The sequence below is a fragment of the Calonectris borealis genome, chromosome 6 (assembly GCF_964195595.1).
Source record: "Calonectris borealis chromosome 6, bCalBor7.hap1.2, whole genome shotgun sequence".
Lineage (NCBI taxonomy): Eukaryota > Metazoa > Chordata > Aves > Procellariiformes > Procellariidae > Calonectris > Calonectris borealis.
The window spans coordinates 39,476,788-39,499,780 of record NC_134317.1 but is presented as its reverse complement, the minus strand read 5'-3'; the positions used below and the strand labels follow the sequence as shown (position 1 = coordinate 39,499,780).

General features: G+C 39.6%; 1 protein-coding gene across 1 annotated transcript in view; it reads left to right on the top strand.

Moving 5' to 3' along the window:
- Window positions 1-22,993, top strand: part of ERBB4 (erb-b2 receptor tyrosine kinase 4) — a 395,664-nt gene that overhangs the window by 238,831 nt on the left and 133,840 nt on the right. Inside the window, exons 15-17 of the mRNA XM_075153901.1 lie at window positions 1,956-2,049; window positions 3,603-3,757; window positions 9,500-9,574. Coding sequence (XP_075010002.1) covers window positions 1,956-2,049; window positions 3,603-3,757; window positions 9,500-9,574 — 324 coding nt within the window. The remainder of the gene's footprint in view (window positions 1-1,955; window positions 2,050-3,602; window positions 3,758-9,499; window positions 9,575-22,993) is intronic.

Below are 22,993 nucleotides of genomic sequence, written 5' to 3'. Positions count from 1 at the left end.
ATGTGCATCATCTTTTCTGGAGGATAGGTGGGGGAATACCTACATACGGCACAGCCAGGGTGGCTGGGTCTGGCTTATGACAGAAAAATAGAGCTGAACTGCTTATATTAGCTGCAGCAGAAAAATTCATGATTAGGCTGTGAAGGGAAGCAGGTGGAATTTCACTTCCTGTGTAACAGGATAGGAAGGTCCCTGGTACCTCTTCTAAAGTCAAGATAAAAAAACCTGAATTATTTTAATTATCTTTTTCAGCTCAAACTACTAATTGAAAATGAGATCACTCTATGGTTTCTTTCTCTTCCTTTTCCTGCCTTGGGTACTAACTCATGTAACTGTTATGGAAAGAGTATTGAATGAATTCCCCTATATATGTAAAAATATTCTAAACTCTTCTGTCTGGACAACGCATGCAAAAAAAATCTTGTCAGAGTACAGTTTTATATGCTTAAAAGCCCACCTCCTCCCCCCGCCCCAAAAAAGAAAAAAAAAAAAAAGAAAAAGAAAAAGAGTTCCAGACCACAGTTGTGTTCTCATATGCACCAGAATATATTGGACCACATTTGGTGGCTGGTGTCGCCATGAAGCCTATTACAGTCAGATCACGAGGAGGCTCTCATGACCAGCCCTCAAATCAGGATGTTCTGATCTGTGTTGGTTAGTGAATGGTATTTACACTTTCCACAGGCTCAGTTCTTTCCTAAATATGTGAAGTGATTTGTGACCTGGGCTTGGGGAGGAGTTTTCCGTTTGTTTGTTTGAGAGCTCTCCATGCTCATCTCACAGGGCAACAGCAGTACTTCAGGGTAGGGTCAGATGTATTTGACTTCTCTTTTAGCCCTCAACAGGAAAGCTCTATCTCCAAAGCCAGAGAAGGGTGAGCTCACTTGCCATGGTCAAGTTAGGTTTTCCTCAGCTGTATTGTTGCAATAGATCCTAATGGCTGTAGAGGAGCAGAGGGAGAACGTGGATAAACGAAGGGCAGAGGCCTTCACCTTTACCTGAATATCACTAGAGGCCACTAACATGAGTGCAGCACATCTGTAACTGTTTAATGCAAATATTTTAACTGGCTAGTGCAACAAGATGGGATCCATCTGCAAAGCTTAGGTGTCCAGTCTGAGCTAGTTACATAGATTCTCTCTGTGGTTAGTGGGAGAGAAGTGACCTGTCCAGGTGTTAATTCATCTCGGCCTAGAAGAAGGTGGGATGAATTGTGTTGAGAAGGTGCTGGGAGGTTTTTTGTGAGTGGCAACTGGAAGCTGAAATGAGACATCTGGTGTTTGAAGGAAGAAATCCCACTTATTACCACTACTTTCCTCCCCCCTTATAAGTGATTAATATAAAAAAAAACATCACTCGGGTGCTAATTTCTTGTGGATACATGAAATAAATGAGCAAAAGGATTTTTTTTACATTTTATAGATTCAGACCTCAGTCTAGAATTGTTGTTGATGAAAAAGTTATGAGCCTTTTGGAGAACGGGCTTTAAAACAGGAGTGTGCGCAGAGCCTTAACTAAAGCAACAAGAACAGCACTGGGATCAATGCGCTTTCTAATCCTTTCCTATCTGATAGTGATGTCTCACATGTAACAAGAGGCTTCCTGAGTCTGAGCCACGAGGGACAATTCCAAAGATAAAATCGAGAAATGAGCTGCTTTGTCCTATTAATTTCTCCTTATTTCTTAAGGAAAGAGGAGAAGAAACACTCTAGTTTTATACTGGTAAACAAGATGTCTACTGCTTCACCTGCCTATGAATGAGGTTGCTGATGGGGCCTGGTTTTCAGCTGGTGTTAAGCAGCATAGTGTCGTTAAGAGAAGTGTTCTCAGCTGGCACAGTCTGCTGACCTTAGTGAAGCTGAAGTGATTTCCACCAGGTGAAGAGCCAGCCATTTTATCTCCGTTTCAGTCTCACTTTTGCTTTCTCCTGACTTGCCTGCAAAATATTTTCCTAGGGAATTCCGAGAATTTGCAAATGGTTCTGTCTGTGTGGAGTGTGATCCCCAGTGTGAAAAGATGGAAGAAAACATGATCACGTGCTATGGGCCGGTAAGAACAAAATTTGGTGTATTATGGGCTAGCTTGTTAAAGTGTGCTAAAGCACAGGCATTTTCTGCTTATAGAATTTAGAGCGGCTATTGAAAATTAATGTTAACAAAAGCAGAAAATATGCATATTCTGCACGTAGGGAAAGAATTCTGCTCATGTTAAATTGGTGCTGGGAATAAACCTCTTTGGATCAGCCTCCTTAAGAAAATGGTTTAAAAAGTAATGTCCTTTTCTTTCCTGAGTTGTCTTAATGCCTTAGTGGTACAGATGCACAAAGTTTTTAAATTACAGCATTCAGTTGCAATTTGAGTGCCCTCTTTTATCATTGTTTTCATTCTTTATACTCACTTCTGTCCTGTTCTACTACAACTTCAGTTACTTCCCCCTTCCTCCCCCCCCCCCCCCCCAAAAAAAAAAAAAAAAGTGTAGGAATTTATTTCAGTATCTCAGCGAGCTTAAGCAATACATTGTTTGGATTTATTTACTTAGGATAGCCTTTTAGGTTGTTTTGATAGCGAATTTTTTTCATGCATCCTAAATGAATGTTAACTGCGGCTGTCACCTTTATAATGGCCAGTGAGTCTTCTTTCAGAGATTATTGCTCTTTTGTGAGATAGAAGTTGTCTCTTTCTTTTAGTCTTTTGTATATTGCCAAGATGAAAAGTCACAAGTATCCTGGGCAATGAGGAGTTGTATTTCAGGCTCTTCATAAATGAGAAAATTTAACCTATAACTTACTTCCTTATTTCTGTGACTTACTTACTGAATGGAAAAAAAAGGCATTACACTGACAATCGTTCTCATCATCTTTTTTTGTTGCAATACTGTGTTTTATGCAACACAACCATAAAGCAAGAAGTTAATGTTTCAAGTGCTCAGCCCATGAGGGAAATTTCGATTTGTAGCAGGGCTCATGGACATAAAATCCTAGACCAGTGCCCAACCTGAACACCAGATTTGGTTATATGCTGGCTTTTCATCACAGCTTTAAAATTTTATTTTTACATTGTTCAGGAACCTTGGTTTATAGTTCTTAACAGTCTAGTCTACATATGTATTAAGAAGAAGTAGACCTTGCAGTTCTTCAGTATCGTTGTGACCAGATACCATAGGGAAAACATAGTGTGGAAAGTAATTCTGGAGTGCAGAGGTAGGGGATCCCACCGAAAGGCCATTGCAGTTGCTTTTCAAATACGGTTCAGTATTGAACAGTGTTGCCGGAAATTTCTCAGGTGGGCATGAAGTCCTTTGGGTTAAGCACACCAATGATACTGAGAAACCTATTTAGAAGCTGGAATTTAGTCTTAAGCTCTACAGAGTAAGTTTATGGCCAAAAGCACCAGGATTTACATGTGTGCTGCTCTACCAGAGACTGGAACCATGCAGCTCACTCTCTGTTTGTTGGGAAAGAAATGCTACTACAGTTATTGCTGAGTGTGCTGTCGTGCTAGGACCTGCAATTCTAGTGCAGCAGGAAAAGACAGAGTAACTTGAATTTCTTTCATGAATTGAATTTTCTTTCATTCAATTGAACTTTCTTCTATGCTCTCCAGGGACCTGACCACTGCACGAAGTGTTTCCATTTTAAGGATGGTCCAAATTGTGTGGAAAAATGTCCTGATGGCTTACAGGGGGCCAACAGCTTCATTTTCAAATACGCTGATGAGGATCGTGAGTGCCATCCATGTCATCCAAACTGCACCCAAGGGTAAGTGCAAATTCTGTGGACTGAGCCATCCTATTTACTGTTTATAGCACATCATGACTTAAATACACTTTGGTTTGGTAAAGCACTTGTCCCACTCCTGAAAACAGGGTGTGTGCAGCAGTAATGTAACTTTTGATTTCCAGGTCTCTCATGACATTCAGGTTCCAGTCATGAATGTCCAGCAGCTTATCAGAAAAACAGCTTACACCCCTTTTGAAAACCATACAGAGCAACTTTTCACAGCAGTGCTCTTAGCTTTCCTTCTTGCTAGCACTAGTTTGTAGCAAATGCTGCCATTGACACTTATATAAGTGTAGGCCTGTACAATGACTTTATTTTTAGTATTTACTTGTTGACAGAATTTTCATCTCTGCTCCTTGGTATTGACAAACTAACCTGGCAGCACTACCATGAGACAAAAGTGTTACTGCCCTCTTTTTCATATGGGAACTGATGCAAAGGGTTTGTCTGAAATCAGACTGAGTCTGAGCATGAATTTCTCAAGTCCTGTCTAAGTGCCCAAAATCACTTGTAACATTTGGAAATATACAGCCAATGTATCTGAGCCAGAATTAAGAATCTTTGCAACAAAATAATAGTAGTCGCATACACAACTATTGTTTTGCATGGGCCACGTAAGTTATAAATGTCTTTCAGTGAGACGGTTGGTGGTGTCCAGCATACAAAGGAATGGAGAGGCAGCCAGGGGAAAAAAGAGAAAACTTCAGCCAGTGAAATAATTTTTGACAAGAGGCTTTTATTGTTTAGCAGCTAAAATTAAACCAGTAAATTATTCAATGTAATCTTGATGTCAACAGCTGTTGCCATTCAAAATGAGACCTTTTGCTGGTTTTGCAAATCTAATTACAATAGAGCCATTAGGGAAATGAAAGTGAGATCGCAAAGACACAGCCAGGATCTGTTACAGATTTGTCTTCCCCTCAGACCCTTTAAATCAGTTACACAATAAGAAAAATGCTGCTCCTGTGGAAGAAGAGTGTAAGAAGAAACAATATGAAAAGATGAACTCACTGCAGGAGCTCTGCTCCTGGCTTTAATAGATGGTGAAGGTGCCGATTCTAATCGAATCTGACCAGCCCAGCTATGGATGATAGATTTACTGTCTGCCCTGTATAAGAAGTGCCTTGCAGCTTTGCTGGCCTCTCAGAAGACCAGGATGCGACATTCCCTCTTCCCATTCCCTCCTCTTTTCTGGGGTTACATACGCAAAGGTATGGTTATCTCCCAGATGAGGAGCTATCCCTTTGCCATGAGTCAAGTACTATTCCTCATAGAAATCCTCATCCTCTTATTAAAGAGTTAATGTGTCTATTCTTAGGTATTTTGTTACCCTTCATAAAAACAACACCCCACCACTCCCCAAATCTGGGTAAGTATGGGTATTCTTTTCTAGTGTTCCTAAAGACTTTCTGGCATGTGATTATGTTAATGAAACTGTTAATGAGTGCCCCAGATGTTTGGGGTTTATGGGTTGTCCATCTTCTTGCCAATGTTGTCAAGGGTTAAATATGCCCACAGAGAGAAGGGGGATCAGTTACACTCTCTCCTTTTCTCTTTCAATACTGAATTCTCTAGTTTCATACCCTTCCTTTAGAAATTAATATTTAAATTCCGCTCAGTCAGGATTCTTCAGTGAAATAGATTGTGGAGGGAACACATCTTGATATTTGGCTCACGACAGAATGGTACAGAGAAACCGTAATTCTACTTCATCTGGCATGTCTGTTCTCCTCTCTCTCAGATCAATTGCTGGAATAAAACTGATGCTCTCGCAGTACAGCTTGGATACTCATCAAAAAGTGTTGAGCTGCTGCAAAGCAGTGTTCCCAGTGTGGTATTATCTCATTCCTGCAGTGCTGCTCTCTTTGAATCAGGGTGCTTGCTAAAATGGATTCTTAGTTCTCATATGTTGTTTCTAGTCATCCCCACCTGTTGCTGTCACCAAAAAAGATATCCGTCTCACTTCTGGGTTTCCTTGAGCACTTTGCCACAATTTTGTCATGGCACTTGCAGATGATTGCTTTACACCCCAGAGCGTGAGATTTGGTAACACCATTCTCCTCCCTTTTTCAAGTATAATGACTGCTTCTGTTAATAGGTGTGTAATTATCCAGCCCTGTTAATGATCTTACATTGACTAAGAGAACTATCAAGGAGTGACTTCCTTGGATGCAACAACTGTGCTCTTGGCTTTGCATCCCCATGATAAACATCAGCTACTTGAAGCCAGGTTGGAGCAGGTCTGAGGCTCGTGGAACAGCTATCCCACTTAATTCAAGAAAGCCAGAAAGCATTTGGCACCTCTTCTTGCAGAGCTAGCCAAAATGGAACACTTTCACAGTCATGAAATACTAATTATATAATAGCATTTGACAGTCTGCTTCCTCTTAGGGCAAGACGCAAATGGGAGATCTCACTGGACACCTCCCCTCATCATAGAAAGGCATTTTCTCACACAACTTTTTGAAGGAAGTGTATTACTCTTCACCAAAACCTTATTTTCCTTCTAAGCCAAGACCAGAGAAGTCATGGGAGCCTTATCAACATGTGTGTGGACCAGAAGGGATTTGAAGGCAGAAGGACTGTCTTGCCCCTAAAGCTTAGGTATATTTTTAGGAAGGCGTTATGAATTCTAGATGAAACGATAGTGCAAATTCAATGGTAACAAACTCTGAATAAGAAACTGTTATTATTTTGTTGATGCAAAATTTCCTCTTACCCCCTGCCCCCGTTCAACTTTCTTACTATCACCATCAGTACGCACTTCCTGTTAGCGAAGTAACCCCCTGGTTTTGAGTTATCTGGCTTTTTCCATAGCAATGGTTGGATGACCAGGTCATCGCCACAACTAAGGTTTTCTCCTGTCCAGAGTTAATCCATCTATGCCATTGTATAATCAGTTTTGTTTGTTTCCAATGACAAAGATTTTTGAGAATTCATCTGACTAGAAATGGCTTTGCTACTCCACACCTGTGAACAGTTAAGACCCCACCTTTCAATCTTAAGGAAAATTGATGAAAGACAATATTTGTGACAGAGGGAAAAAGGATTGTTTCAGGAAAAAACAGTTGTTAATCCAATTTTCAAAACTGTTTTAACTCGTCATTTTCTTCCAGAGGATGATTATCTGTAAAGCTAGGATGAGCTCCAAGTGTAATTTTCTGTGTAAGCTGTATTGGACTGTTGTAAAGTACTGAATATATCATTAATAAATTGGCATGTATCAGTTAACCAGTTCATTTTACAGAGTGAACTTGGAAATGAAAATATCATCCAGACTCCAAGCAGAAGAAGGAACCCTGGGGGTGAATGGAGTACCAGTGTGATGTATGATTGTGTCATGCTTGTACTTATATGTGTCAAAACGCCTGAAACCAAGGAAGTTACTTCCAGAGGAAAAATAACTAATAACTTGGTCATGCAAAATAACTTGTTAATAGATATTGCCATTACTCACACAGTATTGTACTTTACTGCATGTAATCAGGACAGCCAGTCAGAGGGTAGGAAACTGTTCAACGTGACTAGGAGTAATAGAAATTGCACCTGGACAGAGTTTTCTGTTTGGGGCTGGGAAATCCACTGAAGAAGATTACAGGTTTAAATAAAAATCAATGGTATTTCAACTTGGAGTGGGTGAGGTCCAAACAGCGCTCTCTTCTTGGATTCAAGTCCTATTCTCCAAAAGTCTGAGAGAATAAATGTACAGATGTGAAGTGACTCCAAGACAATAGGCTCTTTATGTTAGTCTGCCAGTTATCTGAACTAGTAATGGGCTCTCGGACCTCTAATTTGAAGAGGGCCTTCTTTTTATTTATAGCAAAAGTCTGAGCTCAGCTTCTCTTGACATGCTAGGAAATGGAAGAGCTGAACAACTTTTTTTCAGCCTCCTTCATTACTGAACTGGTTTTCTGCAAGTTGCTAAGAATGCCATGAAAGGAAGAAATGTTGGGTATGTTTGAGGCTGGTTAGATTTCAGACAGTCCTGAATTCTGAAGTCCTGAAGCCCAGGACCGCTGAAATTTCAAAAAATACCCATCAAGAGCTCTCTCTAATAAGTTTTTGAACTGCATTTAAATTTACCCTTTCCATTTATGCATTATCTGGCCACCTGGGTATTTAATGAATCCTTTTTATGTCTGTCCATTTGCTGAAGGAAACCATTCTTGAGGAAATCCTTACAATTTGTGTTTGCATGTCACAGTTTTTATGTAAAAATAAAAATTAAAGCAAACAAACAAGAGGTAAGGTTCACTATCTCTCTGCTCTCCCTGATGGGCAGGTAAGGGGAAATTGAATTTGCTGAATTTATTTTATAATGGCAGAGTGATAGCTAATTTAAATGCAGCAAAAGCTGATGAGTGGCAAGCGATGGTGAAGTGGAAGGAAGATCTCATGGGAGCATGTTTGAACTCTTTGAGATTTTTGACATGCATATTCCTCTATCAAAGCCAAACTGAAAGCAGAAGACTTAAAAGAGAGTTGGGGATCATACCTTAAATTTAAAATGCCTCAACAGAAGTGAGTTTCAGTCTACCGATGTGTCAGATCATCTGCTCCTCAAGTAGACGTGCGGCCAAAGAGCCTGTTAATAAAATGGTTCTGAGATCTTGTTAAAGAGTTGGAATAAGTCGTTTGGTTTCTTTAAAATGCTGAGAGCTAGATACTCCCCATGGCTACAGAGGGACTAGCTGGGCATTCAGCACTAAGGGGTGTCAGGTCGTCTTAACCCCTAAAAGCTTAACTTTAGGTATCTGTCTCTGAGAATCCTGACTGCTATGTGAATGTGTAGTTGACTTGCTATTTGAATGCAGAGGACCTAGGATGCCACTTCACCTACTGCTCTTCATGAGGGCAAGGAAAACCCACACATACCCATGTTTTGCAAACAGACTCTTTCCCCATGGTTGTGCTTTAGTGCTGCTTTATAAAGTGATTTCCTGTATTTCCATTGCCTTTGGTGAGCACCTGCTGATTTTGCAGGTGGAGGACTTTTGGCAGCATCTAAGGAAAGCAGAATAAAATGCCTGAATCGGCAGACAATGTTTTGCACTGTTTTTTTGTTGATGGAAATTCATCCTTGAATTTCCCTGATAAAAGTATAGTCAGCTTCCAAAATATTTCTGCAGTTGCCCTAGCTAGAAACTTAGAACAGAATGAACAATTGCATCAATTACAGAAAGAAAAAAAGTTTTGCATTGTCCTCCTTGAGGTCTCATCTTGCAAATGAACAGCTTTTGTGCAGTAATCACTGGTTTGATGATCAACATCCAGAAAAAGCAACTCTATTGTCAGGACTCCCACGTATGCAGGTGAAACCTGCCGTAAGTGTTGTTTGAGCCAAGATATGTCCAACCTTGGAGTGCTGTTTATGTTGCTATTATTGTTCCCATTGCAAGCTTGTTTTTGTCACAAGCTATAATTCTGTGGTGACTCAGGTCTCTCTTGAGAATTATAATTAAGAATGTAGCACAAAGAGGGGATTCCTGCTTCTTGGATCTGTAAATAACAGATTTCTCTCTTTCTCTCCCTATTTTCAATTTGGATTTGCTGCAGGTGCATAGGGCCACGTATTGAGGACTGCATCGGCCTGATGGATAGGTACTTGCTGAGTGATCGTTCCCTGTGTGTCTTCCATCCTCCACGTGTGGACAAGGGCGCATGCGTGTGCATGTCCTTGTGAATGGCAAATGACGTCTTTTGTTCTGTAATTGCCTGCAGGTGTAGAGGTCCCGCTAGTCATGACTGCATTTACTATCCATGGACACGACAGTCCACTTTACCACAACATGCTAGGTAACATCCACCACTTTTCCATTGTTATACACAAGGTCCTTCCCTGGTTGCCATAGGAATGCTGTACTATCCAGTTTGTTCAGAAACACAAATTATGGGGAGAATATAATTTGTCCTTAAGTAAGATATGCCTCTGAACATCCAAATTTACTTTTCCATTTGAAAGCCAATTAAATATGTTACTCGTTTAGGCTGATTAGAAGATGCCTTTTTTTTATTATTTCTAGGTTAAATCAGTAAGGGCTCAATTCTGAAATTTTCTGCAGAAATACGTGTTTCTTGATGAAATTTTGCTAGTGAAACATGGTGAAAACTGTGGTTTAATTGGAATTTGATTTTTTTCTGTTTGTTGGGGTTTTTGTTTAAGACAGATCTTAAAAGCAAATGAAGCTTTTTCTTTCATACATCATCTCTGTGGAAAAAAGTAAATGTTTCAGCAAAACTGAATTTCTTCCTTAATTCACATAACACTATTAGTTGATTTTTTTTTTCCATTTTCTGTTTTAAAAAAAAAATTGTAACCTTGCAGCAATTTTATTTTTCAGTAATGACGATCAAAACAAATCAATGCAGGAAGACTCCCAAAGCATTCCGGTTATACTCTGCATTCTTTTTCATGAAAGCCCTTCATTGCCATTGAGTTTGTTTATTTTTAAGTTCAAACTGGTTAGTATGAATTCCAGGCTTTGGGATTGCTGTCATGAGCTAAGGCTGGATGAAAAATGTTCATTTCAATCAACTTCACCTCATTGAGGATTTTACTTTGGTTTTTTTCCTTGTCTTTAAAAAAAGATTTTAAGGTTTCCTTTCCTTCCTAGTTGTGTACCTAATGTGAATATTCCTATTTCTAGCTGCTGAGGGAGAACATGTTTAGACTTGAAAAACAGTACTCTATAAATGCTGTCAAATAGTATACTTGTTTAATTAAATCCATATCAGTTCTGACTTAATTCATGGACCAATGAATAAGCAACAGAAGAAGACTTGAGTTTTTCAATATTTCAATTTTTTTTTTTTTTTTTAATCTTTCTGAGCTGGGGTATCCAGTTTGAGATACTTCTGTGGGGGACTCATTTTCACATGTACTCATCCAAACTGAGTTGCCCAAAACAAGCAATCAGTTTTAAAGGTCTCCATTTTGTCAACTTTACACAAAGCTCAAATATAGAAAATGTATTATTATTTGCATAAGTTTAAGGGGCTTACCAAGCTAGAGAGAGTGAAGGCCATGCTGAAGTTCTTTGCTTTAGTAACCAATGTAAAAATAACATGTATTTCATCAATTGGATTTTTAATCAGTTTTTGAGGGAACATTAAGAGCTTTATAGTAGGAAGACAGCTTGTTGGCTGTAGTGTAACTCTCTTACAGTGTTACAGGCTGCTCGCTTTAACTTCCTCTGTTAGCCCAGTCAGACCTTGTTCACTGTTTAATTCAAGTGGTGTAACTCCAAAACTTACCTTTGCATTGAAAAAGTTCAGGTAGTAGCAAAGTCTCTGGAGGTACTGCCAAATACGCACTGAATTTAATGGGAAGACTCCTGTTAATCACAGTGGGTATTAGATTGGACCCTGTATTTAAAAGGGGAATTAAAGGAGTGGAACCTCGAATGTGATGACACATCACTAAAGAAAGTGTTGTCTAGTAAGGCGCCAGGTTTAAGCCATGTGTTAGCAGCCAATGCTTATTTTGTTTTTTATGTTGTGTAAATCATAGGGTTTGTCTCCTTGAATCAAGGTGGTAAAGCAAATTATCAAGGGGAGTGGAAATTAAAGCAATTATTTTACTCTGCTCAAGTGAATAATTTCCTGCTCCATTCAGTCTGAGGGGGAAGACCCTCAAATGTTTCCTTTAGAGCTGATGGAATTTTTTTTTTTTTGTTCCAACTTTGCTGAATTTATTTTAGGAAAATTACTGCACTGTGTTTAAATGTCAGTATGTATGTATTCTTTCACTTTCAAGCCAAAGAAGGACATTTCATACCTTTATATTTATTAGATAGTGAAATTGTGCTCTTTTTTTTTTTTGGTGAAAATGGTTCAATTTCTTTGGGCTAAAAATGGGCAAAACTGCACTGGCAAAAGTGATACTTTTTATTACAGTAGGGGTGCAAATCAAAAATGGATGTGTTTCACTTTAGATAGAACCTTCTTTGTGTCCCTTTAGCAATTGCATGCCCTCCTTAGACTTACAGACCTTAAAATAAATAATAATCAGTTTTACCCTTATCCATTGACTTGAGATTCTTCCATTGATGTGAATTAGCAGTGAGTTGAAGGGCAGGGTTCTCTGCTGTTCAGGCAGCTGAAAGTGAGAGCAGGGCTCTAACCACGAACAACGAGATATTTCTCATCTTCATCTATTTCCATTTTCATACCAGTGTTGCTTTTTTTTCCAGTTTTGCAGTTTGCAAATTGGTTTTGCCATGATCCATTGACTTGAGGGCTTTTGTAAGAGTCTGGTAGAATAGCAAAAGAATTCTTACTGTCGTGTTTGATAAAGATGAATCAGATGTGCATCACGTGGCTTGTTTTCCAGATGACCGGTGAAACTTCAGGTTCTTCTGCTTATGTTTGGTCCCTTAAATTCTGTGGAAAAAATTCTTACTTTTGGCATTGCATGTCTTTCTGCATAGGTGTTTGGGTTTTTTAAAACTTTTACCTTCAATAGAGTTCTGTCCAAAAGGATGCAAGAAACTCTTTTCTTTTCCCGTTTCTAGCTCAGTGCCATGTATAAGGGTTATTTTAGCCCTTTTCCTCTAGACTACTTGATAGATTTTTCAAATGACTGTTGGGTTACTTTCTGGATCTCATGTGCCTTTTTTTTTTCCCCTGTGAGGACCCATGTTTATTTTCAGTGTGTTCAGTTTATCCTCACAAAGGCTTTCACTGTATTCTTAACTGCCAGGAAAAATTCAAACTCTAAAGGAGCTAGAAGTCACAGGACAAGTGAGCTCCTCTTCTGCTTGTGGTTAGTTGCAAATTCTGGTTATTGTCATTATAGCTCGTGATTTACTGTAGTTGAAATCATATGGCAGGGAAAACCTTTCCTCACATTTGTGAGGAATATTCTCAGGCATATTCTGTCTGTATTTATATCATGTTGAATTCATAGTGTCCCTATCACAACGTTGTCTGATTGTAATTCGTATGATTCAGAGTCAGTTTGCTGAGCAGATCTTCTGGCTGACTTCTTCGGGCTGCTCAGATCACACAGAGGCCCAAAGGAACGGGACAGGCCTTGCCAGCAGAGAATTCCCCATGCAAGGTGGAGTCCTTAGCTGGCATGTAACTAACATCACTGCTTCTTTGTCCTCCTTTCTGTCTTCCTTCCTTCCCTGCCGTGCTGAGAATCTCAGCCCCAGGAACAGAGAGGAGACAAGAGCCTTGTGTCCCAGCTTTTCTCAGCTGCTCGTAGCTCTTCCTGTTGTTCTCTCCCGTTTGGGGGTGGGGGGAGTAGGTACTAGATTATTACTGTAAGGCTTCAGTTTGGGTTCCCCCTTCTACGTCAACCTTCCCTAGAAATCACCAAAGCAAAGATGGAAAGCAGATGGAGGCTGGAATGTCCCAGGGGGCCCAAAGGAGCTAGCTGTCCTCTTTTCCCACCCCTTACTAGAATGACACTCCTGCTTTCAATACCTTCTGACAATTGGTGGTGGTGGTTTCTTTGAGTGGAATAGCATACTTGTTAGCTGTGGAACAAAGAGCGAAAAGAGGAGTATGCCTGCTTAAACCATTGCCTAACAGCAAGGTTGAAAAAACTGTAAAAATGATACTCTGCCGCCCATTAAGAAAATTACTGTAGGCAGTCACGGAAGGCTGGTTCTTCTAAGCTCCCCTGCTCCCAAGTCCACCAGAAAAGTTTGGCTAACTCAGCTGTTGAAGCTAGGCTGCAAACAAAGTTTTTACTCAAAGTATGAATTTTAAATGTGTTTATCCTTCCTATGGTTCATTCACTTTAATACTAAGAGAGAAGAGATCATCAAAGGAGGAGCGAAGTTTCTGTTTTCCGGTGCGTGAGAGATTGCAAATCTGAAGATGTGATCAGAAGCATGTGGTGGATGTGATAGGAAAGAAATAGCACCGTGGTGTTACTGGTCTGAGTAAGCCGATATCTCTATTTATGCCCTAAGAAAATTTCATTCACATTTCCCGTTTAACTAACAGAAGCTGATTAGCCAGGACCACGGTTGTCAAGGGGTTACATAAAATGATGTGTAGATGTTAACTCAAATTACAATCCTAATGCTAGCTTTATATCAACAGAGGACATCCTCTCAACAAATCATCACTTCCTAAACAAAAAAGCTGGTTTTATGTACTGCGTGTGTATACAAGAGCTAATTAACAGTAAACCCTATGTAATGCAGGCAAATCCTTTCATAGCTGTTTTGTACCCCTGAACAGTATGGCTTCAATAGAATTTCACAGCAGCTCTGAGTAGATGATGGGGAAGGGAAACCACCTCTAATAAACTACTGATGTTCATTGCTTTTATGGCACTCTGTTCCATTGCTTGGAGGAAAGCATTCCATATGCTCTGTATTTTTATAGAATAATTATAGTCATTTTGGAGGGGAAGAGGAAGAGAATCTCTGTATAAAATAAGAGGAAAAATAGGATCTGTGAGTACAAACTAAGCTACGTTACTTGACTGGTAAAAGATGCTACTCTTGAGAGACTTTTAATATGGAGCTTTCTGATGCTGTATCAGAACAGAGCAGTTGAAGAAACAGATTTATTTTTATCTTTTAAGAATCAAGTCTAGAAAAACAGGCAGTTTCTTGTCCTGCCTCTGTGGGTTGGATAGAGCTTACGCTTGATCTGTTTAGGACAGACTGATAGAGAAATCCCTGTTCTGTGTGAGAACTTGCTACTACTGCACTGGTTCTCGAACAGACATATGCTGTGGGCACTTTTATTGTCACAAGAACACTTCACTGCCTAGAGCTTTAGGAGGAATACATTGAGTACTCCTGTGACATGAATGAAAGTCACTGCAGTCATGTCTTGAGCTCCCCCACTTTTTACCACTCCCACTTAGTAAGACTGGTCTACTTAGGAAAGGGGTTAGGGGGAGTTTCCTTCTTTTCTGCTTTACAGATCTGACCACAGTAAAAAAGCTCTCATTGTATTAAAACTTCTGTTCTATAACACGTTCAAAAAGATTTGTCTGGGGTCTGCGGGGAGTTCTAGTTCATCTAGTCAACCCTACTTTTCTCGGCAGGGTTGACTGGTCTGGTCTCATAGCATGGAAGGATTTGGTAGGATCTGCTACTATAAAGAGAAATAAAGAAAGTTGGAAGAGTGAAGGAACTAGAAACAATTGTCATGCAAGTGCTTTTTAAAATCTGTTCTGTGGCTCTAGTAGTTTGAGGATCACAGGGTAGAATAAGGCCAGAAATCTGATGTTTCTAGTGATTTATTATACAAAGAGAGGAATACAAGCGAAATGCTCTTGCAGTATATTGAGATTGCTGATACTCATAGACCAAGTTTCTCAGCAGCTGTGCTCGTTTGATGGTTTTGGGTAATATTCATGATTGCACAGTGGTGCACGCCAAACAGAGAAATGCCAAAACAAGGTTATAGAAGTTGGCTTAGCATGTCTCCTTGTGGGTAAGTGTGGCAGTCCCTATTGTCTCATTCGGTATTGTCCCAGAATGTGCGGGGACTTGGATTTGGTCTGCTTAGCACAAATTCGTAGTACCTCTGTTACCCCTGAACTTCATGCCAAGTGTTCATTAAGTCCTACCCCTCTGTGGCTTGAGTGCGAGGTCCAGCTTGGTGAGCTGTATGCACATGTTCAGCCCCACCTTAACAGCAAGCTTCTCGGTTTTATGAAGAGTGTCGTGGAAAACATACAGAATGCACTAAACATAATATTTACCAAGCACTGGAGTTTTGTCAGGTCATAACCAAATTTCTTTGCAGAGACTTCTCAATAAAAGCTGGGGGTTTTTATGCTTTGTTACCACAAATTGCAAAATAAATTTTCAAATACATTTAAAATAAGAAAATTCTTTGTTCAGAAAACTGACTACGTTATTTTTACTGAAACTGTGAGCAGAAAAAATAAGTGATTAAGCTGAACACGATAGGTCACTGCTGAAAGACAAGAAGCATTAGGAAATTCCAAACCAAAAATGGTTTGTTAGAATGGAAAACAACACACAGCCCTATTGCAGAGGTCACTGCTTTTATTTCTCGTCAGGCTACATAAGCCTTGTGCTGTGTGTCTGTACTGGTTTGGCTATGCAAATAATATATGATGCAGAAATAAAATTGTGCCATGAAGAAGTGACCTTATTATAGAGCAACAGTATATATCTCACCACTCTCCAATGGGTTTCTTTTATGGCTTGAAATGAGGATTTAATTTAGATTTAATGTTGTTATAAATTAATTATCTGTTATTAAAAATACAGTTGTAGAGCTTTAGAAATATGTAAGATGTAGACTTGTTTAAACCTCAGTGAATGGTTTCTTAATAATTCATTAATATTTAACATATAATAAATCAGAACTAAAGCTTGCGGTCTTACATCCAATCTACCTGCGTAATGCAGGATTTGTCGCTCTTTCATATTTAGACAATTTACATGACAAATGTAATTCAGTTTAGAGTCCAGCCAAGACTTAATTCTCTGCATTCTGGCTTACTTACCGTGACCTGTCAGGCGATAAAGGAGCTGCAGTTGTTGCATAAAATGGGAAGCTCTTGGTTGGGGTTCTTTAGAACAGTACATTGGTAGTGGTGTGCTTGTGTTGTAAGCATGTATACAGTCAAGTCTGCTTAATTAGATCTCTTCAGATCAAAGTTAGTATCTCAAGGCATGTAATCTACTGTACGTGAGGTCTGCGTTTGGGTTTGGGATAGATTTATTCCTTTCTGGTATCTATAAAGTAATCTGGCAAGAATTTCCCCCCATGGACACTTTTCCATTGCCTATTTAAAACTAGTTAAATATTTGCTGGAATGATCAAGTGTAGAACACTTGATACGGATGAGGATTTGTATTTGAAGTCTGCAAATGACGTTACCTTTTTTTGGTTTACATACAAAAGTGTACGTCCTACTTCTCAGTTAATTTGCAACAGCTTTTCTAGCATTAGATCGAAAATAGTGGATAACTTGTTAATGATGGTAACACCATTCACACACGATCTTTTTCATTTATTTTTGCAGAAATGGAAATACCAACTTTGAATTTGATAAGACTTTTCCAGTTTTACCAGTGTGTAGCCTGCAAACACACAATGATAAACTAATAAAACAAGCTATAAGCTTGCAGGAACTAGCAAGCTTCTGTCCTTTGGTGCTACGTGTGGAAACTTGTACTGCAGCAGTTAGCAAAGGCGGAAGCACTACCACAAATACCAGCAACCATGCAGGAATAGAGCATTAGTAAATCAAGCCATCAGACCAAATTACTTTATCTTACTGTAATTTTTTTCCTGTCATGCTGTAAAGTGAAGTAACAGGGTGGGAAAATGTCACATAAATTACCTGTACCTTTGGGCTTTTTGTATGAAGAGTTTCAAATAAGTACATTCAAATTGTAGTGGGAAAGGGGGCCTAATACTAAACTCATTTTCCATGCAATGCCCTCTCTCTGTTAGTTCAGCTTACTTTGCATCTCTTTTCTGTAAAGCAGAGGTTATTTTGCCTCTTTTCTACCTCGTTATAATGGTAGTGGATAGAGTTGAACAAGAATGTAGACCCTGTACCTTCAGAAGGACTGCCTTTTCTCAGGACTGTGTGTTAAAGAGGCTTTGGAGAAGAGCCACCAGGAATAGTTAAAGCTTTGTGCATTGTGCCTTGTAGTGTAAAAGTTCGGGAGCTCAAACAGCTAAAGCTTATTTTGGCTGAAGGTTAAAGTGTAGAGCCTGATTATCATCTAAAAGTACATAAGTAAGGGAAAAAAATTTGCTTAAAGATGGCGCTAGTCTAGCAGACTGAAAAGGAGGGTGGGATGAGTGTCTGTGAGATAATTAAATGGATGAAATCTGAAGAAAGACACATTCAAAGCAGCAAAATGCTAGTGCATTTCTAATGAGGATTAATAATCCCTGGAATGATTTTCCCTGATAATGTTCAATTCTCCAGCATGAGACTAGTAAAGTCAAGACTGGAACTGTTTCCTGCAGGCACAATGAATTTGTGCCAAGCCTGTGGGCTGTGCTATACGGGTACTGAGGCCAGAGGATTTCACTGGTTCCTCCTGTCATTGTTCACAGTGTGTGACGTGACACTTTCATGTCTGTGATGATAGTTCCCAGCTACGATCAGCTCTTGGCTCATGCTCTAAGATTAGGACCCAGTGTTCCTCCTTTGAATTTTGATTGCTGGTATCAAGTTGGACACAGACAAGCAAATCTAGCTGCTGAATACTGGGTTTTGGTTCCTGTCAGCTTTGGTGAGGCAGGCAGTGAGAGCTTGTGACTTTACACAAGGTTTCTGTTACGCTGACATATTCTTGTTCATTAGCAGTTAGGTCCGTTAAACTTCTGAGTTTTCAGACTGGCCATTGCTAGGGGAGAGGAGAAGCTCGTTCGGATGTTACCTGTTTGACTGAACTCTCTTGCATCATGCCTGTATTCACTTGAATGAGAGATTTATTTTGAATAAATATAGTAGCATTTTCGTGTGTTAGTGTTTCAGCATTTTTATTTGATGTCACACAAATGAAGGCAAATTGTTTCCCATGACTAAGTTTCTCCACTAATGACATAAATTTGAAGGTCTAATTCAGCCATCTCTATCAGGTTTTGTAAGCCTTAGATGCTAGTGAGGTACCAAGTATCTTACATTGTTCTGCAGTGCAGACTCTTCCTTTTCTTCTCTTTTTCTTTTTTTTCCTCTCCCTCTTCTTATCGTCCCTCCCTTCCTTTCCTGGAAGATGCTTTGGTAGAGGTGTGTCTTCGGTACCATGAAGTTTTAGAAAGTGTGGTATCTAGATGTTGGATGTTTTTTTTATTTGTATGTAGCCTCTGAAAGTGAAGTTTTCTTTAGGGATGACAGTACTTCTGTCAAAAAATTTCATGTAAATTTTTAATGGCACCATCTTCACACACTGGTGAACAAGCTCTTTTGCAGACGTATTGGCTGTTTAATCAATAGAAGATAATGCAGATAATTTCTGTAGTTATCTGAGGTTGAGCAAATGATCAAATAGGCAAGGAAAGATTGTGGGATAATGTGAAAAACAGGTGCTGGCTAGTTCTTACTGAGCTTTTCATTGGCAGAGAGTTGTGAGGCGCTTACTGTGTATTTGCCTGTTCTGGTACATCTCTCGTCAGATCTGGTAATCCCTCATCCTGAAGACTTGTGGCATTGATGAAGAAATTTGAGAACAAATTAAACCTTGTCGTCAGGACAAAGGCCAAATTTTGGTTAAACATGGTCTAGTCATGATGTAATCCCTGATTTGTAAATTACATGAAACTTTTCTTGTAGTACGTGCAGGAAAATTGTCTGAAATGCAATCAACCTTTTAAGTACAAAGTGTGAACTGTTTCCTCAAATAATTTGTATTAGACTCCCAATACCCCGCCTGTGACGTAGTCTGTCCATTAGAAACATAGGCCGTCAAAGCAATACACCAAGGTGTTACTTGCCTCTTAAAATGCTCGCTTGGATTTTCATTACATGTTCTTATTTTACTCACTGTTCCATTTTAAGTCATAGCTGTGTACTTGTAGTAAACCTAATGACGTTTAGATACGTCACTGAAATTAAATAGCATAGATATTTCTTAGAAGGCACAGAAGCTGTAAAGCAACGTAAGGCAGGTGAAAAGAAGAGGTAACAGTGGAAAAGTAGAAGCAAACAAAAGGACAGAGGATGTGTTTTTAATTATTTGTTACCATTTGTTTTGCTCCGGTTAATGCTGTTAAGGTTCAGCCAAGTTAGAACCCGTAGGCTTGATGTCAGTGTTGCTGAGTATAGTCTTACAGGTCATGCTGAAGAGGAGATAAGACACTGTGATCCCTACTTTTGGCAATATCACATGTTAATCTGCAAATTAATCGGAAAATAATGCTGGGAGCATGGACCATGATATATGGATCCTGTAGGTTGGTTGGTTAGAAGCAAAGAATCAGCGACGACCTGGTAGACTGGAGGGAAGAGGACTAATTCTAGTTGGGCAATTCACCAGTATGGCAGCGGCCAAACTGATCTCTTCTGAGTTCCCAGTAGGCTTGAGTCAGCCATTGGGAAATTTTCAGTTCATTTCAGTGGGCTCTGTATCAGTGGGCATTGCTTTGTTTGGTTGAAAATGTGTAAATTTCAGAAATAAAGTACGTCCTTCCCTGCCCCTCATGGTCTGGTGGGGGGCAGGGGGCAAGTAAAAAGTATTCCTGCATTAAAAATGGACCACTAGTTGTTAATATGCGTAGTCTCAATCACAGTAAGGATAATAGACAAAGAACAGATTGAAGAGATAATATTCTAGCTTTAAAATAGTCCCATCTCCTGTAGATATGTTTTTCCCTCCCTTGAGGCAGCGATATCCTCTGCATGTAAATGACTTGGATGCAGGCTAAGTTCGCTGCTGTCTCACCACTTCAGCTTTGCATGAACTCTCTCTGCTTTGATTTCCTGGATCAACCAGTGGATCAGGCTCCAAATTCCAAACTTTGGGATACCTGAGTCACCTTTTAATCAACGGATTTTTAAAATAAGGGAGCTCTTTCCCTTTCCAGGAAAATTCCAGTGAGAAAAAGGCAATTACTAAGAAAGCAAGCCAAAACCCATACCTGTAGCAGTATGTTTGTGTGTATTCCCTCTAGCTGGGTTCATCAACCTTTTTGTCCTCTTCTCACTTAAATACTTCAAATACATATATTTTTGAAGTGGAATGAGAGGCAGTCCCTCTTTCCCGTATGATAGAGGCAGGAAAAAATGATGTTTGAGCCTTCTCTCTTTGTTTTCTTGAGCCCTAATGAGCTTCAGAAGCTGTGAGACCTAAAAGGCACAAAAAGTCAGCAGGATCCACTGTCTGCCAGAGAGGCTGGTACTTAGGTTTGGGGGTTCGGTGGCGGGGGGAGAGGAAGGGCTTTGTGGCTGAAAGAGGAAAAAGAGATTTTTTGGATCACCGTTTCCCCAGATGCTTGGCCTGCTCTGTTGCGGGAGTTTAGCAGCTATTGGAAGAGGAGTGTTTTTAACTATTTGGAAGATGCATAGATAAGGCGATATCTGCAGTAAATTCTGGAATGTTCTATCATACTGAAATTTGGGAGAAGGAAGAGCTGTTTTACTAAATTATCATTTGCCTTTCTGTGGGCCATACTGTACTGCCAAATAATTATAATAAAACAGCTGTTGCAGAATCTAGGTTAGTCTGAGCAGTATCCTTACCGTGGACACAAGCTGTTTTTCTAATCAAGTCACATCTGTGACTATCAAGATGATAGGAGGTTGCTGTGTACATAGACGCAAAGAAAATCATCAGTAGAGCTGAGAATAGAAGATGAGGGTAATACTCACAAAGACTGGTTTCCCTTGGCTTGCTTTATAGCCAGTGAAGTGAAATAGATTCCCTTTGGGTGGCTGTGGACAGGGAGGAGAGGAGTGAAGGTGGGTGGGTTTGGAGCTTCAAAGTTGAACTTCTTTTTTCTGAATGGCTTCTGGGGAAATGCTGGCAGTGGGATGATGACTAGAATTAAGAGGAGTTGCAAGATACACCAGAGTTTCTCTCTGCTCTGCTTGGTAATACAAGAACTGCTGGGAGATGACTGATAAGGACATAGAAGAATTTTTGGGCATATTATCGTATAGGAGATGATCCTGTATAAGTCTTGTGTCAGAAGGAGGATCTCAATTTTATGTGAGTTTTTCCCCATAATCAAACGGGGTTTTCTAATGATTCATATAATTCGTGTAGGGCGTTTAGACAGAATGCTATCCTTGTAAAATAATAGTGATAAATCCGAAAGCAGCATCAGACATACTCAGAAATAAATTCCTTATACTCTGCTGTTTATTTGCCTTGGATTTTCCTCGATATTTATGAGCATTGGCCACATTTATTCCCTGCTATGCTCCACAAATATAAATTCTGCATATTTAGAACTCAAATGAGGAGTAGCTAAAATGTATGGTGAAGTTAACAGCATCATAGCCATTACTACTATTCTAATAAATGTCTCAAATGCTATATTTATATATATATTTATACCAGCATAGAATGAAGTGTTACGATTTTGATTTTTTTTCCTTTTTCCTTCAAGGAAAAAAATTTAATCGTATGTGTATATATATGTATGAATGTATGTAATACAATATGCACAATATATGGGTGCATATTTCCAAACGCATTCTTCCACAAATCCTCCATGCACTCTAGCTTTAATCTCATAGATCCAAAAGATGCTTTAATGCCACCACTTGTTAAAAAAAATGAGATGAAACCCATGTAAGCTTTATATTTACCACAAAACAAATGATTGGATATGGCAAGAAACTTGAAGATCGAGAACATAGCGTGACAGTTCTGTTCTCATCAGTTTGTCATGTCTCATTTTGTTTTGATGGGGGTTTTCTTCCCCTCTGCCAGTGTCCAGTGCTGAACCTTCGTCTGACCGCTCACGCAGGTGAGGAGGCTTGTTCACCTTGGTGAGATGGCTCGTGGGAGTGCAGATGCAGAGCTGGACCAGAAGTGGTCTGATAGAAGTTAAGGCGCTCTGATGTGCAGAATCTGTTCTCACAAAGGAGAAACGTAAAGTCATAAAGAATTCAGAAGGAGGGAGACGGAGACAGAATCTCAGACTTGGTCCCCAAATACAGGCCCTGAAGGTTTCCAGCTGTGAAATACTCCTGGAGCTTGTGAAAGCAAACGCTCGCTGCCCCGTGTGATTCAAAGCTGTTACAGGAAAGAGTCCAGCGTTCACAACCGCTTAGACAAAAAATGTGCTCTGTGCTCCTTAAATCTTCTGAACGATTACTCTCAGGAAAGACTGGCATTCCAAAAAACAATCAAAAGGGGCAGGTATAAAAAGAGAGATCAATGCATTTTCAAAAGAAAGATGGTGATTTGTGAAGTAAAGTAAAAATGAAGGGCACGGGGTAGAGAAACCTTCCTCTTGCAGCTCCTTTAAAGGCAGGCAAACCACCTGTGCAGTCCTACAGGCAAGATTTTGCTTAGCCACATATGGGGTTGGATATTTCGTATGTTGAATAGCTCAATTTCAGCAAACACTTAACTGGAACTTAAGTGACTTACAAGCATTTCCCACCAGTGGAATTTGGAAAGTGCTTAAAAAAGTTAGCAGAAGGAAGAGCACAGTATTCAAACAGGTTTCCTTCTGTTGGTTATTTAAAATACTCCCGAACATTCCTTCCTGTTCTCTATTCTTTATGGTTTGATTTATCACCCAACTGAAGTGAATTTCCCTCTGTGTCCTGTACCAAATATT